Genomic DNA, 16,612 nt, shown 5'->3' on the forward strand with positions numbered 1-16,612 from the left:
TACACTGCCAAATTTTATTTAAATCAATGTCCATTAACAACTTATCACTAAAAATAAAGTGGAGAATGTTTGATGCATGGCTGGTTTTCAGAACATGACTTCTTTATGTTATTTTTCTGGTCTTAATGGGCCTGATTCAGTTATAACCATGCAGCCAATAAGAACTGGAATAGCAATAATATTACAATGGATACATATAATATTTTGCTTAGTCCTCTGTGTCTTTAGCTGGTTATTTAGCTATAATCTTTAAATGGGATCCTTACAAAGAAGGAATGTGTGGGGAAAGGGGAAACAGAGGCACATTTTAACACTCACTGAAATCCAACTGAAATGGGTTGAAAGAAGAAATGCACAAAATGAAAATGCTATAAAACATTTTCTAAGAAAACAACCCAGAGGTAGTTGGTGCTTGAGCCCTATCACGCTAAAGTTCTGCACCAGCCCAATGTCGTTACACTAGTATAAAACTGGGACATGGTAATAGAATCAGGCCCTTGAACCTTTGCACATAGTGAAGTTTGCACTATGGCCCACATCTCCCACCAGAATCTACATCCAATCAACCACCTTAAAGTCCCCTGAAGGTTTTGAGTACAATTCTGTTCCACCTTTAATTGACTACTCATTCCCCACTAGGCAACTGATTTTTTTTCGGACATACTAGCCCACGACTCCAAAAGCTTTTGTAGACTTTAAACAAAATTAACCCTTGTTGCACATTTTCAGTGAGAGTCAACTCTTGAGTGAATCCTCCTGGAAGACACTCTGACAGGGGCAGGCCATCGTCAGTACAAGACGGTATTTACAAAGAGGAGGGATAAATTGTACCTTGATGCAAGGGGAGCTGTCGCACCTGAATTGCTATCCATCAAGATGAAAATATAACACATACTAAGAACGCAGCTCAGACATGGGAAAAACCTCCCTGAGAAGCACTGAACAAGACAGTCTTGTGCTGATAATACCAAGATACCCAGTAACAAGATCATCTGTAACCAGATTATCTTGAGAAAAGCTATGTTACTGATGAATTCATGCTGTGATGAGACAGTGGTTTTTCTCATCACAGGATAATCCTATTATAAATTATTTTGCAGTGAAAACGTGCCATAAAGATACTCAATGGGTAAGCATTCCAAGCACATACTTCCTTATTTGTTACCATATGCTGCACCTTGCATCCCATACTTAAATACAATTAATGAATGCATGGGATAATGGCTGAATAAATATAAAGGAGACATAGCTTAATTACAGGAATAGAGAATAAGATTCGTTTTGCAGCTCTCAGTGTTAAAGTAATCTTACTAAGGGTTAAAATTAAATATAGTTAAGATCAGAGAACGATTGCTAGGTAATCAGTCAGCATGTATACTGGCTACTGCAACAAATACATGTAAACACACTGCATTTGAAAAAAAATAGCTGATTTTGTCAAAAATCATGCCTTGATTGCATGCTCCTTAGGCAAGCAGAAGATAAAATTTTCCAACTGTATATAAAAAAACCCAACATATACACAATTCTACTTTTCCTGCTCTTTCTTTCAATACAAGGACAGCAAAATTGTCCTTGAACTCATCATAGAATACGAATAACCAATTTAAGCTTACTGCTAAGTGACAAGAGGAGAAAGGCAGACATTTTAGAGCAGACACAGACTCACAGGCAAAGGCTCCTGAGTGAAACACCATTTCCCCCTTTCTTGGCTGCAAGAGATTGCTTTAAAACAAGGTGTTTCATTAAAACAGAGCATTTCTGCTTTCTCTTCTTAATCTTGTCCTACCACTGGCACTTCTGTGCAGGCTGTATTACTGTTCCTCCAGTGCAAGTCCCATTCCCAGATCAGCTCCAACTTTAAAATAGTAACTATTACTAATTACTGACTATTTGTGCTTTAGAATGATTATGTTTATTGTCACAGAACAAGGAAACGATTTTTACATGCAATTTCTACTTATTTCAGTTCAGATAAATAAATAAATAAATGGAGATATCCTATCTCCTAGAACTGGAAGGGACCTTGAAAGGTCATTAAGTCCAGCCCCCTGCCTTCACTAGCAGGACCAAGTACTGATTTTGCCCTAGATCCCTTAGTGGCCCCCTCAAGGATTGAACTCACAACCCTGGGTTTAGCAAGCCAATGCTCAAACCACTGAGCTATCCCTCACCGTAAGTCATTGGGGGCAAGTCATTTCTCAGAGCATTGTGGGACTTTCAAAACAAATTAATATACAAATCTGCATTTCCTGACTTTGTGAGTCAAAAATGATGCTTGAGAACCAAAAAACTTATAACGGCAGTAAGCATGGATTACTAGATCATTGGCACTAATGTTGGATACAGTTATTAGAATAAAAGTGCTCAAAAACTATTCGGATGAGTATGCAATAAGGAGTTATGCACTGGTAGTTAGAGCTGATCTCACTGGATCACACTGTAGTTCTTTAGAAAAGCATGAACAATTCTGAAAGCAAGGTTTTAAAACCTAAATGCTTTTGAGGATTACTTTTAGGATTATTGGTGGGCACTGCTGACAAACAGAAGTTAAGTCAATAAACTTACTGATTATCTTTTTTCTTCTTTTTGTACGGGTCCATTAGACGAAGGGTATCTCTGATGACAGCTACTTTTATTTCTTCATCAACGGGGCTTGGGACATTTTCAAACACTCCTGGAGAAAGCTTTAATTTGTAAAGGATACAATTGTTCAGTGTAGAACTGCTGCTTATTTATTACGTAGCTGCTCAAGTCTTATTCTTATCCCTTAGGTCATAAATATACAATGACAGAGCATAGAACACTTCAGTAAAGAATAAAAATTACCTGTTGACATACACAAAATGATACTATGGAAATTTTAGTCAAGTCACCTAAATACATTGAAAAAAAGATCATCGCCATCAATGTTACCATTTATATACACAAACGTGAAAAACGGTTAATATTCACCCAAATATAATTAACTCAACTGCCAGGATGTTGAATAAGAGTATTTCTAACAAAGATGATGGAGAGCTTTCACAATTCCAATAAGTCATGTTTCAAGAGTATCAGGTTAGCAATGATTGCAAAGCCAAATATTACAAAAAGCCTTACAGGTTTCATATTAGCCGACAGCTTCCATCTTTCAAAAATGCAAAAAGACCAAAAAACCAACCCCCAAACAATTACATTCTAATATCATGTCAGACTGGAAGGTCTTACCTCTTGCTCATGTTCTATTCTCATGCTGGGGTTTGCATTTACTTCAAGTAACACAGGCTTCAAATTTTTCATTAGGAGAATGTCAAATCCTAAAATCTGTGCATAACGCAACATAACATTACTTTAACTTGCTGCGATTTCTTTTAGAGAATTGCACATATCATTACATAGACAAGTTATCCACTTAACTAAAGGAACGTCTCTCCCAACCTACCCATGGAACTGGAGAGCTCAACATGATTATCTAAATTCTTTGTTTTCCCCCCATCGTTGGGGAAGCACTTCCCCAGAGTAGAGACATGCAAAATTCCATTCCCACAAAACATTTTAATAATCATCTTTTAGACCTCTTCCTTCATGAGCAGGCTGCTATGCCATCATGCTGTAATAAGAAGGGGAATAGTTAAAGCCTTTGGGTGGGATTCAGGAGATCTGGGTTAAGTTCTTAGTTCTGCCACAGCCATCCTGGATGGCTTTAGGCAAATCACTTAAGTTCTTCATGTCTCGCTTCCCCACCTATACAACAAAGCTAATATTTCCTTTCTCCTGCACTTTATCTGCCTTGTCTGTTTAGACTGTAAACTCTTTGGGACTGTCTCTTCCTATGTGTTTGTATGGCATTTAGTGCAATGGGGCCTTGAGTTCTACCAGAATTTCCTTGGTGTGGTCATCTTTCCTTGCTGAGCCCTCTGAGTTTTTTCTGTAGCATACCAAACACAGTGTCTGCTCAGCCTTTGCGAAGTCCTGCTGAAGACACTACCTACTTGCCTTCAGCCAGTTAATGCAATTGTGAGATTTTTGCAGATCTTGATTAAAGAAAAGTGACCATCCTTGCCTCCAATTTCTCCAATTCATTCCAGTATCTTAGCTCTACACTCAACCTGCCATTCCTCACAAAAAAATGAAGTCTGATTTCACAAAACCTCTTTTACCAGGATAGGTTTTTTCCTCAGCCGATCTGGTGGTTTGTACAGTGCACTGCAGCATGGACTCTCCCTTCCTGAGGCTTCTAGCACACTATAGAGACCATTAAGGTAGGCAAAAACCCACCTCTCTCCTGCAGTGGAAACCAATTTACTGTGGATTCATCTAGTAGTTGTGTGTGGCCAGAATACAGATTTGCCCCTACTTAGAGGCTCTTTGTTGTGGGGAGGGAAATAAAAAATGTTGGAAGTGTAGTTATCAGTAGAGCATTTTATTGTGGAATTGGACACTAATTGGTAAATTGCTGCTTCAGTGGTCATCTCCACTTTAATAATAGAGTTTGTTAATATAATTATAGCCTGTCACGGTTTTCTGGTGAGACCTGCCTGAATTACAGTTCTGCAAAGGTCATTTGTGATGCTGGACATTTCATGACTCATCTTTCTTCCTGTCTTCTCTTACAAAAAACCTCCAGCAAAAATACCACACGGATGGAGGAGATTTTTCCTGGTTTAGTGAGTTGGTTCATAGTACATATAAACCATTTAAACTGACTGGGCCAGTTAGAAACCACAATGTGACAGACCACCTAACTTATCAAAGTGGCAATAATCTGAACTGGTCTTTTATGTGGAGAATACAGATGGCCATCCAGATGCCAACGTTTGGAAGGTAGAGGTAAAAGGGAATGAGAGGGACGATAGGGGGATTTGGAAATGTGCTAAGTGCTCAGCATTTCCCTTATGTACTGCCAGTGGCTACCTTCATCACTCTATTTATACTACACTCATCACTATCTGAGCATCTATGATTATAATGATTTGGAGTTTTCAACATTGCCATCTGGAAGCTTCAAAGGGGAGTGTCTGAATGTGACTGAAAACCCACAGAAACTATGAGGATGTGTTAAAGGGTGGTGGTAACGTGGCTTCAGTGACACTGATGAGGGTCTGCAAGCCAAAAAATGTGGTGAAGAGAATATAAATTGTAAACTTGCACAGGACATTGCCCAGTTTTCAACTACTAACCCCACTAGCGATCAACAAAAAAAAAAAAGAGAAAACTTTTTGAGAAGTGAATTAAACATACAAGCTTAATATATGCATTAAAAAACTTCACTCCAATATTGTTACAGGAAGGGCTATAGCAATGATGAGGTTATATATCATGGGACTGCACCCCTTACATAAAAATTCCTGACCTACCTGGAAGCAAGTTGGCCCAGGCTTTCCAGCTGGTATATCAGATTGGTAATAAACTTTCAGCTCTGGAGTCAGTGCAATAACAGTCTTAATCACCAATGAAATTATATCTGACCACAGTTTCTTGATGTCAACCCCTTTGGAAGACAGTCTGTAAAGAACGCTTGAAAAAGTCCTTTTGCTGCCAGTGTTTACATTGTCAGAATGGATGAAGTTCCCACTATGAATATTCAGTGAATAGTTGGTTAAGTGCATAAAAACCTGGTGCAAGTTTTTCAGGGTGGGTTCTTGATACGGCTCTGTACAAAATCTAGAGAGTCCATCTTTGGCTATATAAATCTCTAATGGTTCTAAAGATTTCAGTAAGACATATAGACGAATATCAAATTTCAGTTTGTCAATCAGCAGCGGTTTGCTGATATATTCCTGGACTACAGCTGGCCGGCTCTGTAGATTTCCTGCCAGTCTAATGTCGCTGGGGTCTTTAATGAGGTAGATTCCATCCCCTTGACACCCGCCATCAGGTTTCACAATGAAAGTGGGCTTCCAGGGTGGATCACTCTCTTTCATCATGCGAACCTAGAAGGAAAGAAGGATTATTAGATCAAAGGAGGACATGAATACAGGGAAAACACCTTGCTTATTTCTGAAGGAAAAGCTTTAATGCTACGACAACATGTGAAAGGAAATTCCATGTACAAGTAAAAGACACAGCATTGCAGAAGTAAACATCATGCAAGTAAGAGTGGAAAATACACAGTGGTGCTTGCATCTTCCCAGTAAGGCTCTGTCTACACTTATGGAGGTGTGTAAAGCACAGCCACTACACATGTAGATACAACCACAGTGACCGGCTCCAGCTGCTGGAGCCTTTCGCTATGGTGAGGAAAGGCTCCAGCAGGGAGAAGGCAGTGGGGAAAAGACCATCATCAAGGAGCTCCTGGAGCTTTTCCCCGCTTCCAGAGCCTTTCAGTGCCTTTCAGCCATATCCTCCCTTCCTCCCCCAGTCCAGCAGGACTAAATCTTGTCTGTTGTATGGCAAATCCATGGAATTACTGCACACAAACTCTTGAGCCTTGAAATCAGCACCCCTCCAGACATACACACCCCATTAGATGTGTGGCAAGCACAACTTTGCTGGAACCAGATCTGTCAAGAAATGAGAAATGTTCATTTTCCATCAATGAGTGGTTTTCACCAAAGAGATAGGTTGTGTTAGAGAAGCTAGGGCATACTAACAATACAAAGTACCACAACAAAAATATTTCTCCCATTGAATAGCATACTCTATACATGCCTCTAGTGGCCACTGCTCTTCAGTTTGTAACTGAATATTTCCTGTAAATTACACCATTGGTATATTCAGGCCTTGAGCTCAACTACTAATTTTCTGATCAAAAAGAGCAAAAAATGTTGTCTACCATGATCACAGCAACTTCTAGAAGTGGTTTTACGTCACATTAGGGAAATCTGTTCCTAGTGGATTACAATCTGTCTAGACACACAGTATGAAATAAGAAAGTGAGGAAAGTTAGGCCAGAGAGTTTGATGGTATTTAATATTGTAGCTAAACCTTTGGTTGAATTTGAAATGCATGACATGCCTAGCTTTGTATCCTTTCCAACTTAGCACACTTCTGAGATTTTCAATTTGCCTGTGTTAGTTCGCCTCTATTATATTAGTTTTGCATGAAGTGTATTGCCCCCTAGTGGACGACAATTAGTTATTTGAAACAAAAACATTAAACAAAGATTTAAATGTGAAAAACCTGTTTAGGGAAACCACCACACTAAATAAAGTTATCTGTAAAACAACTAACACTTATGTGCCTAGATAAATCATTTTAATTTGCATTTTCATACTGTGGATTTCTCAAGAATTGAGTCAAGTGTTTTTTATTGTTACTGGGTGATAATGTATATTCCAGTACATTTTGTTTGCAGAAATGCATATTGGCTATTGACTTGATAACCAGTGTGGGTTGGACTGGGGTGGGTGGAGGGAGATGCCCTTACTAGAAGAGAAATTACTGGGTAAGAAATACTCCATTCTACCCTATATCACCCCCTAATGTGCATACATATGGAAAGCAGCTAGTCTCAGAAGTAGAGGGGGAAGGGCAGGAAAATAGTTCATTTTGGTACCACTGCTCACAGCACCTTCCTACAAAAGATGTCTCTGTTGATAAAAGAAAATTGACTTTGTAGTGCTTACTAAGGCCATGTCTACATGAGGACACTCTGGAAAATTAAGCTGAATCAAGGTGTAACATGAGAATGCACATAAAGTGCATTAACTGCCCTGCCACTGACACTCCCACTCCCCATGTGGATGCTCTCATCCAAGGAGGATTAAAAGTTACAGCAAATGAAGGCCACTTTGCTCCTGAATGAGACCATCCACATGGGGTTAACATGCTTTAATTTATGCACATTGACTTCCAGAGGAACCCTATGTAGACATGGCATAAGAGCACTGCTAGTAGACAGGAGGCCCCTTTGCAGATTCCTCCCAGTGTAGCAATGTCCTTTCTACTTACAGTACAGAGTAGGCATGTAACATGAGTCTTGATTACTTCTGACACCTGTCTGACTGATACCTAGGCCTCCATGATGCGTAATGCAAGCCATCATGCCAGGGAAATTTTAGCTCTGTAATACAGTCTGTATCCTAGATCCTTGGGGGTGAATATAGGGCATGATTAACACCAAATCCCTATGTAACATGGTCAGCCATCTCCCAAAAGCCCCCTCATGGCTGCCGTGGCTCTACAGCACTCTGCCTGAGTTTCCCTCTCTCATGAGACTTCCCAATAACTCACCCAGTCCACAGCATTCCACAACATTCCCCTCCTGGAGAGGGATCAATGTAATTACCTCAGACACACATTAATTCTTCATGCCAGCTTTATCCAGCTGGCCACTGGTTCCACAGGTCCAATAGTTCTCTCTCCTTGATACAGGAGCCCCCAGTCCTGCTTCCCTGCACTGGATTCAGTTCAAACTGTCCCTTTATTCCTTGCAGCACTCACCTACAGCTCCTACTCTTCAGTTAGCTGCAGAGTTCCCCAGGCTTCTGGCACACTGCCACTCCCAGCCCTCCTAGCTGGAGTATTAGGAGCTCAAGTGGAGCCTTTCGCCAGGGACCGCTCCAGGGAGTCTGTCTCTTCCTCCCTTATATTCTCAGCCCTGGCCTCTTCATTTATTATTAGCTACCCAAGGAGGTGAGCTGATCTTGTCACAAGTGGGCTAAGGCCCCATTCCCTTTAAAAAGTCCAGTCACCCTGTGATACCCCCTCTCTGCTACCAGTAGCTGTGGAGTATTGGAGGTCTTGTCAGAGACCCAAAACCCCTACCAAACTCCAGAGGTGACCTATAAAGCTCAAAAGCATGAATGAAGCTGGTAGAAAGAGCAGGTCACTTATGCAGCAGAAAGCTTCCATTTACACACAAGTGTAGAACAGCAGTAATGACAGCTAATGGGAGTTACAAAGTTCAGCTCTGGACCCAAATGCCCCCAAAGTTTGAAGTCATATAGATTTGGAGTTTTTGCCTGGTCCTCTGTAATTTCCACACATCAGTATCAGCAGGCTTTTAACTTTGGTTGAGCTAAAAATGCTGGCAGTAATAACAGAAGATGGTAAACACAGACTGCTATGGTAACTAATAACTTCTTGGACCAGCATCAATAAATGTCTTTTTACATGTCAGCATGAGGTCCAGCCAGAAGCAAAAAAACATCCTGGCCAGTTTTTCTTTCCTAAAGAACCAGTGATCATCTGTAAGAAAATCAGATGACGCCCTCTTAGAAGAGATTGTGGTATGCTGGCAGGACCAAATAGAATTATTTTTAATAGGGTTAGTTGGCCTTTGAACACCACATGTTAGTTGATACATTCATTTAGGGCTAGTCTACACTTACCAGCCGGGTCGACGCGGTGAGTTCGACTTCTCGGAGTTCGAACTATCGTGTCTAATCTGGACGCGATAGTTCGAACTCTGGAAGCGCCGCGGTCGACTCCGGTACTCCACCACTGCAAAAGGCGGTGGCAGAGTCGACCTTGGAGCCGCGGACTTCGATTCCGCGGCGTCTGGACAGGTGAGTAGTTCGAACTAGGGTACTTCGAATTCAGCTACGCTATTCACGTAGCTGAACCTGCGTACCCTAGTTCGACCCCTGCCCTTAGTGTAGACCTGCCCTTAGTAAGTAGTGTTTGGAGGCTAACAACATTCCCAGTTGGATGCAACGAATCAGAATTTAACAGAATACTTATAACTAATCACTGGGCTTACGATCTGCTCATACCTAAACTGCACCTCTTCTGTCAGTTCTTTCAAAAACAATGTAAGAAAGTTATTTTTCCCATAGAATAATCATGACATCACAAGTTGCCTACATTATTACATTTCAAAGAAAAAATAAAACCTCAAACTTCAACTTTTTATTTAAGAGGACAAACCAGAAAAGTTGTAACTAGGTCACTGGGAGGACCTGACAATATCAGCTGGATATATAGATCCCTCATGGTGCATCAATAATTCCTACTACCCAAGTTTTATTTTCGCCATACAGAGCAATAAAATCAAAGGAGAGAGACTGCCAGGTCTCAAGAAGGACAATGAAAATTGTGATAGAGGGGCAGGCAAGCTTCAGAGCAATCTAAAAGAAAAAGCGTTCAAAAATATAGCATGCTTTACAACATGTTAGAAGGAAAGGAAAGAGCACAGATATATTTTAAGTTAGCGAAGTTGACATGCTTCAGAATTCATGAGCATGTCGAGGATAAATCAAACTCTTTCGCATGTACATAAGCAGTTCAAATCCCCCCAATGTCAATGATGCCCAATGGCTGGTCCTATCACGACTGTTTGAGATTGTAAATGCACTTAACGGTTGGGTCCTTACTGTACATCTCAAGAATGGTATAAAACTATCAGGAGCTGGCTCTAATTGGCAACCTTGTTGACAGTCTCCACAGAAAAGCCAAGGATTGAGTGAGACTGAACTACTCTCTCACCCTTTAAAAGGTGGCTCCTGCAGTTTAGGGTTGAGGTTCAGGGGCAGGGCCAATGTGAGAAAGCTTGCCCTGCTTCTGTCAGTACCACATATGATCTGCTGATAATGCTATAGTCTACAGGGCTGGACTTCCAGCCACTCTCATGAGCCTTACATTCACAGATATTTTAAATTTTAGAAGTGTTAAAGCACTGTGTTTTCCAGTTAAAAACAACCACCACCACCACCCCACCCTACAAAATCCATGTTCCCATGGAAAGAGAATGATAGGTAGGAGACCATGAAATTCAGAACAATGCAGGCAAGGGAGCCCCAAACAACCAGGGGTAGCCAAGGTAAATGCAGGATGTATAGCAGCAGGCCACATTGTCTACTACACAGGAGATCCAGTGGTTCACGTCTTCAAGAGACTTTTTAAAAACCATCTTCTCTCTCCAAAGCAGGTGGAAGCTACGCTAGTTTCTTGAATACCAGGAACAGTCTTAGTACACTCTGTTCTTTTCTTGAATTCATACATCACCAAATAAAAACGAAAACAAAAAAAGAAAATGAAAGAGGCAGAATTAAATTGCCATACTAAACTAATCTAGCACTACACAGGAAGTGGCTGGTGCTGTTTTACATGTGTTCACAGCAATAGCCTGCCTTCTCTCTGGCACTGCTCTGAGATTATTTTTCTTTGTTAGTATCCCGAGGCACCAGCAAAGTCGATCGATTTCCACAACCTGTCCTGGTACTGCAGGAGGAAAGAAAAACTGTGACATAGCAGAAGGCTGGCTACCATTAGGAAAGTCATGGAATTTCAGGCGTGACTGTCCATTTCTAGTGGCATCATTAGCTAATCCATCCACACTACTTAGTTCTCTTATACTAACCCTCAGATTTTCAGGGGATAGTGGAGAAGTTTTTTCATAAGACCCACTTACTTTACTGGGAATCACACCACTCTTCCTTCTCACTATTGTGTGAATTCAAATCTAATTATTTAAACTAGGGATTTTCTCAGGGTCAATTAATCTTAATGGAATGAAAGGTCCTTTATCAGAATAGGTGGTCACTTCAAGGGATAGGGAGGCAATAGACATCAGATATTTTCCCATGTTTTCTAAATATGGCCAAATCCAATAAGATCAATGGGACTAGTTGGGATGGGAGAATAAGGAAAGCAGAATTTGGCCTCTAATGGTTTTATCTACAAGGGAATAACTATCTTCTCAATTATGTTTAACTACAGAATAGAGCTTTCCATAAGAATATTCCAGTTTTGTATTTGGTCAGGCTTATACATTAAACTCCCTGCTATAATTTCTCTCTCTCGCACACACACGCGCGCACACACACACCATTAGAAGGACAGAGACAATCTGTCTCCATTCCCCATTTCTGCTGCTCCTGCCTCAGGCTTTTTCTGCTCTGTTGCACAGGCTCTCTATTGAAGAGGAAAGTGCTTTTTGGGAACCACTATTTTGAGGATACAGTGGCAACCTTCTTGTTCAATACAGTATTTTAAACAGTCATTTCAACTGCTATTCAAATTCAGAACAAAACACCTGTTTCCTTCAGACAGAGGAAAATGTTTTGTATCAGCACTAATACATCAGGTGCTCCAAACCTGCTATCTTCAAAGGGCTCAAGCAAGGAGCTTCCATTCTGAATGCTCCAACATCAAACATAACAGTAACTCATTTCTCTGACCAAAGAAAAAGTGAGCAATGTCTCAGACTAAAGTCTGTCTAGACAAAAACACCAATGAATCACACTTCAATCCATGCTGGCTGAAGAGAGATGCAGCACACACAGCCTCATAAAAAAAATGGCAGCGTTGGTTTATGTGTTACATTTAAGACAAAGCTGGTTACAGAAAATATCAGGGAGAGAATGCAAAATGCAAGAATGAGAAAGGAATCCTACACACAGTCAGGGTAGCCCATCAAAGGAAATTCAGAACCCAAGACTAGAAGTATTAGTTACAGCAAAGTTGCTAATTCAAAGCCCCTATTTGTGTTATTAATGAAGATCAACCTCCCTTTACTGAACTCCTTCCACAATCCATCCATTTCCACCGGAGAGGGCATCATTTTTCAACTTTCGCAGACAGTTATTTCTATTTCAAGACCAGTAATAAAGCAGGAAGGCATTTCCAGTTGAGGTGAAAACCCTGTTCCTGTCCTGGAAACTATTCACTGCTCTCCTTAAGCCTTCCAGTCCATCATATCTTAAATACACCAATCAACAAGAACAAGACGTAAAGAGAGGAGGAGGATCTGGGAATGGATCAATCTACCTTCTAGGAGATTGACTGGCCTCAAGGAAATAGAAGAATTCTTGGTATTGAAGGCAACTCTTGAAAGTCTTCTTTATAACCAGCAGAAGCCTCCAAATACTTTCTTTGAACAATCATGGTTTGTATAGACTGGAAAAATAAGTCATGTTGGAAAATGAGTTAACTCACAACTTTGCACTTAAGGCTTGTTGTATTTTGAAACATGTTAGCTGGTCATTGTTAACACTGGGAAGAGGGAAGGGGCCTAAGACTGACCATGACCATATAATACATTTTGTGCAAAGTTGTGCTTTTGACTAACACAATTTTAATATTGTCAGACATGCCTTATCTTCCCCATTTAGACAAACCCAAGGGGAATGGAGAGTACAGTAAAGGAATAAACCTTGGATGATGACATCCAATTTGGACTTCAAGCAAAGTTCATACGTTTTTACAGAAGAGCTGAGGAGATCTAGAACACAAAAGAGGTCTTTTTGGCAGGCAATAAGCCACCACAATGATATTTGCCCACTAGCTTCCAATTCTGTTTGACACTTAGATTTTCAATAAGGAAACACCAAGATAAGTCTAAGAATTCTTCATTTGATTTAACAGGACAAACTGTTAAGACTGAATACCCTTGAGATATTTCCAGATCTGCTAAACAAGCTGGATTTCAAATTTTCTTCCATCACTATGTCTGATGTGATGAAAAAATGCACCAAATTGCACCAAATGGTCAAGATGGCAGTTCTCTTACCAATTATTATTTTTTAAATCAGGGAAGATGTTACTGAAGTGGTTGCAGTATTCTCTGACTGGGAGTAGGGTTGGGGGAGGACAGAAATGGGAAAAAATGGACACCACTTGGGTGGTCCAGTTATTTATACACATGTACAATATGACCACAGAGTCTTGTCCACAGGAGGAATGTTAAAATATATAACAGGCAATTTTATTTTGGCAAGCTGTGGAGGCTCAGCAGAAGGAAGCAGGGAGATCTCAGAGCTCAGGGAAATGTTAATGATGCAGCAATTTTAGGTTGCCTGTTCAAATACAGACACATCTTATAGCTGTTTGGTGTCTGACTCTAGTTCCAAGAGACAATATCTCACATCACAAGGCCACAAACATAGATAACACTGAATATCCTCTCACACTTGGAGGTCATCTTGCCACTTCAGTGCTAAGGCACAGTGGGAGAACAATGTGGGGAAAGTTGTGCAGACGTTGCCCAGTCTGTATAGTACCGTCTGGATAAACAGAAGACTTCAATCTCCAAGGGCTGCCAATCCAACAACTCCTCACCAGCACTAAATTCCCACAACAATTAAAACAATGGAAAAAGCAAAATTTGGAGAGTTCTTGTTGGGAATGGCCTCACCAATCTACAAGTGACGTGTTCTCCACACTCATCCCAATCATTTATGGCTTATGATACAGAGTTTTATTCATTTTTTACATTGCAAACATTTTGTTAAGTAGAACATAAACTCTTACAGCATAAACTATATTGTTTGATAACAAAAATGATACTTTTCTCAAACACAGATGGAAGAACACATGCAAGGGAAACTCCAAGCAATGTTTTATTGGACATCTGCTCTTCTTGGAATGGAAACCAAAAATCGTCTTCACATTGATGAGCTCTTACACACGGAGCAATATTTGTTTATCTGCAGTGCCACCTGCTGACAGCTTAAAGGTATAGTCCTTATAAATTGCTCTACAGTATGATGCATTTGCAGCACTGCCCAAATAATCAGTGCATAATAACTAGGAGTCAACATGACTCTCACAGGAATCAGTTACAACCCAGTGTACTACTTGGAAAGTTTACTCCCAAATTGTCTTCACTCAGTTGGGTTTGGTCCTGCTTTGAGCAGGGGGTTGGACTAGATGACCTCCTGAGGTCCCTTCCAACCCTGAGATTCTATGATTCTATGAAATGCCTGCAATAGCTAATCTGATTGCAATTTACACCTCCTTTTACAAATCTGTTTTACATCGACAGCTGAGGATACTATAGGATTCTTGCTCATTTTTACTGCCATTAGTAAAGTGTCAGAAAGATGACCCAGCACACTGGAAGATTACACATTAGAAGATGATCATGAATTTAACTTGACTGCTGATAAAAGTATCATATTAAAAAGTGACAGAGTGTGTAGAGGTCTAATAAAATTTATACCTTTTTCTGCTCACTTTTCCAGCAGAGGATACTGTAGAATACAAGAATACACTGGGTGAGTCAGACAGGGTTAAAATTAAAAACATACAATGTTTTTAAATACTAGCAGCAACAGAACAATACATCCTCACACAAAAGCAAAATAATTCTTTCTGGGTTTCATGAAAACCAAACAGTTTTATTACATTTTGAACATTTAAACAAACCATTCGAACACCAGTTAAACACAGAGGAATATGCGAGAATATATAAACATCGAACACATTAGGAGAGACAGCTTGTACGAATTATATAAAACACACAAGATATACTAAAAAGACTTCAGTGAAAATGACATCGGTGAGATGTCACATTCCACAGAGTCCAGTCTCAGAACATCCTGCTACTCACTCTTTCTAAGCTCAGTAAAATATGCTGGGGAAAGGAGTTTAAACTTCTGCTGTGTTTAATATTCAAATACCCTTTTTGGTGGTGAGGAGGTGGCACAGTTGTTTTGATATTAATTCTAGAGCATAACAAGAAAGAGCAGCTCAATTAAACAATGTCTGATCTGAGGCAAACTGAAAAGAATATATAGATTCCGTGGAATACAAATGTAGTTTTAAATAGTCTAACCAATATGAAAGTAAAGTAAGTGAAGAAGAATGACATGGTCACAAATATCTTACTGGCAGCATTATTCAGAGAATATGGAGAAAATTGATCTACCTCAGCAACAAAGAGGGGAAACTCTTCTGGCAGAATCCATGAATGGGGATAGAAGTTGTACTCTTCAGGAAATAGATCCTGCATTGTTCGCACTGCCCGACTCAGGGTAATTTTACGCACCATTTCTGTCATGCCTGGAGAAAATAAAGAAGTGTTTGGAAGTGTTCAAGATTATTCACTTAGGCTTTGCTCTGTGCAGCAAAATAAAGTAAGCCTGTGTGTTGTTACTTACCATATGTTTGTGCTCTGGCCATTGTATTCAATATATAACTAAATATTTGAAGCTACTAGTGATACTGACTGATTTGTAGCTTTTTACTTGGGTATTTATTTATACTGCACTTGCCACCATATCACATGGTTTGGGAAAGCTTGAAGGTAGTTGCCCAAATATAACTGGGAATCAAGGAAGAAGAATTTTTGTCCAAACATTAACTGACTCTTTGCTCCAGTCTGGAATTTTTACCTTATTTTGCCAGTGTTGCAGAGAAGAAACAGGAGACATCAATTGCTTCAGACAATTAGAACTGTACCTTCCTAAACTATTTACCCTTATTTAAACATTTACAGTATGTCAAAGAGAAGAGTCTTTCTTTTCATATAAAACAACGGTTAGGTCTAGTCTTTCAATGGCCCAATTCTGCCAAGAGCCTTCAAATCTCATGGAAGTAAATGGGAGGTGGAAATGTTGAATACCTCACAGGAGGTGCTTAGCAGATCATGGGATCAGGCCCCATTAACATTCCTGGGAGTTAAAAGTGCATTGTGAAGGGACTTCAGGATCTCGCTAACCTGTTTTTGTCAACTCTGCATCCTTCTTGCTCACCACATGGGAGGCAGGGTACAGCTCGGGCAAATATCATACACATGGCATGAGATTTAAACCACCAGAAAATTATAGCACATTATCAATGTAGGTGCATTGTCCACTTTTGTCTATATTTTTGTTCACAAGCAGACAAAAGTCAGTAAGTGGAGCAAAAAGTTCTGTATATGGGTTTTCTTACTCACACAGCATACTAACAGCAGCAATATATCTGAAGTGAAGGGCTTAGATAAGTCAATACCTAAGCTCTTAGTTCTTATTCAGCGGGA

The 16,612-nt window shown here is 40.1% G+C and overlaps 1 protein-coding gene across 6 annotated transcripts in view; it reads right to left on the bottom strand.

Moving 5' to 3' along the window:
* The window catches only part of TTLL11 (tubulin tyrosine ligase like 11), a 123,692-nt gene that overhangs the window by 86,219 nt on the left and 20,861 nt on the right, over window positions 1-16,612 (bottom strand). For 4 of the 6 annotated variants that reach the window (XM_039506095.1, XM_039506096.1, XM_039506098.1 and 1 more), the window contains exons 3-6: window positions 15,518-15,651; window positions 5,340-5,915; window positions 3,211-3,306; window positions 2,569-2,687 (exon numbers count right to left, since the gene is read on the bottom strand). In XM_039506095.1, the coding sequence (XP_039362029.1) occupies window positions 2,569-2,687; window positions 3,211-3,306; window positions 5,340-5,915; window positions 15,518-15,651 (925 nt within the window). The remainder of the gene's footprint in view (window positions 1-2,568; window positions 2,688-3,210; window positions 3,307-5,339; window positions 5,916-15,517; window positions 15,652-16,612) is intronic. The other 2 variants (XM_039506094.1, XM_039506092.1) reach the window with 1 other exon arrangement.

This window comes from Mauremys reevesii, linkage group 19, assembly GCF_016161935.1.
Source record: "Mauremys reevesii isolate NIE-2019 linkage group 19, ASM1616193v1, whole genome shotgun sequence".
NCBI classification, from domain to species: Eukaryota; Metazoa; Chordata; order Testudines; family Geoemydidae; genus Mauremys; species Mauremys reevesii.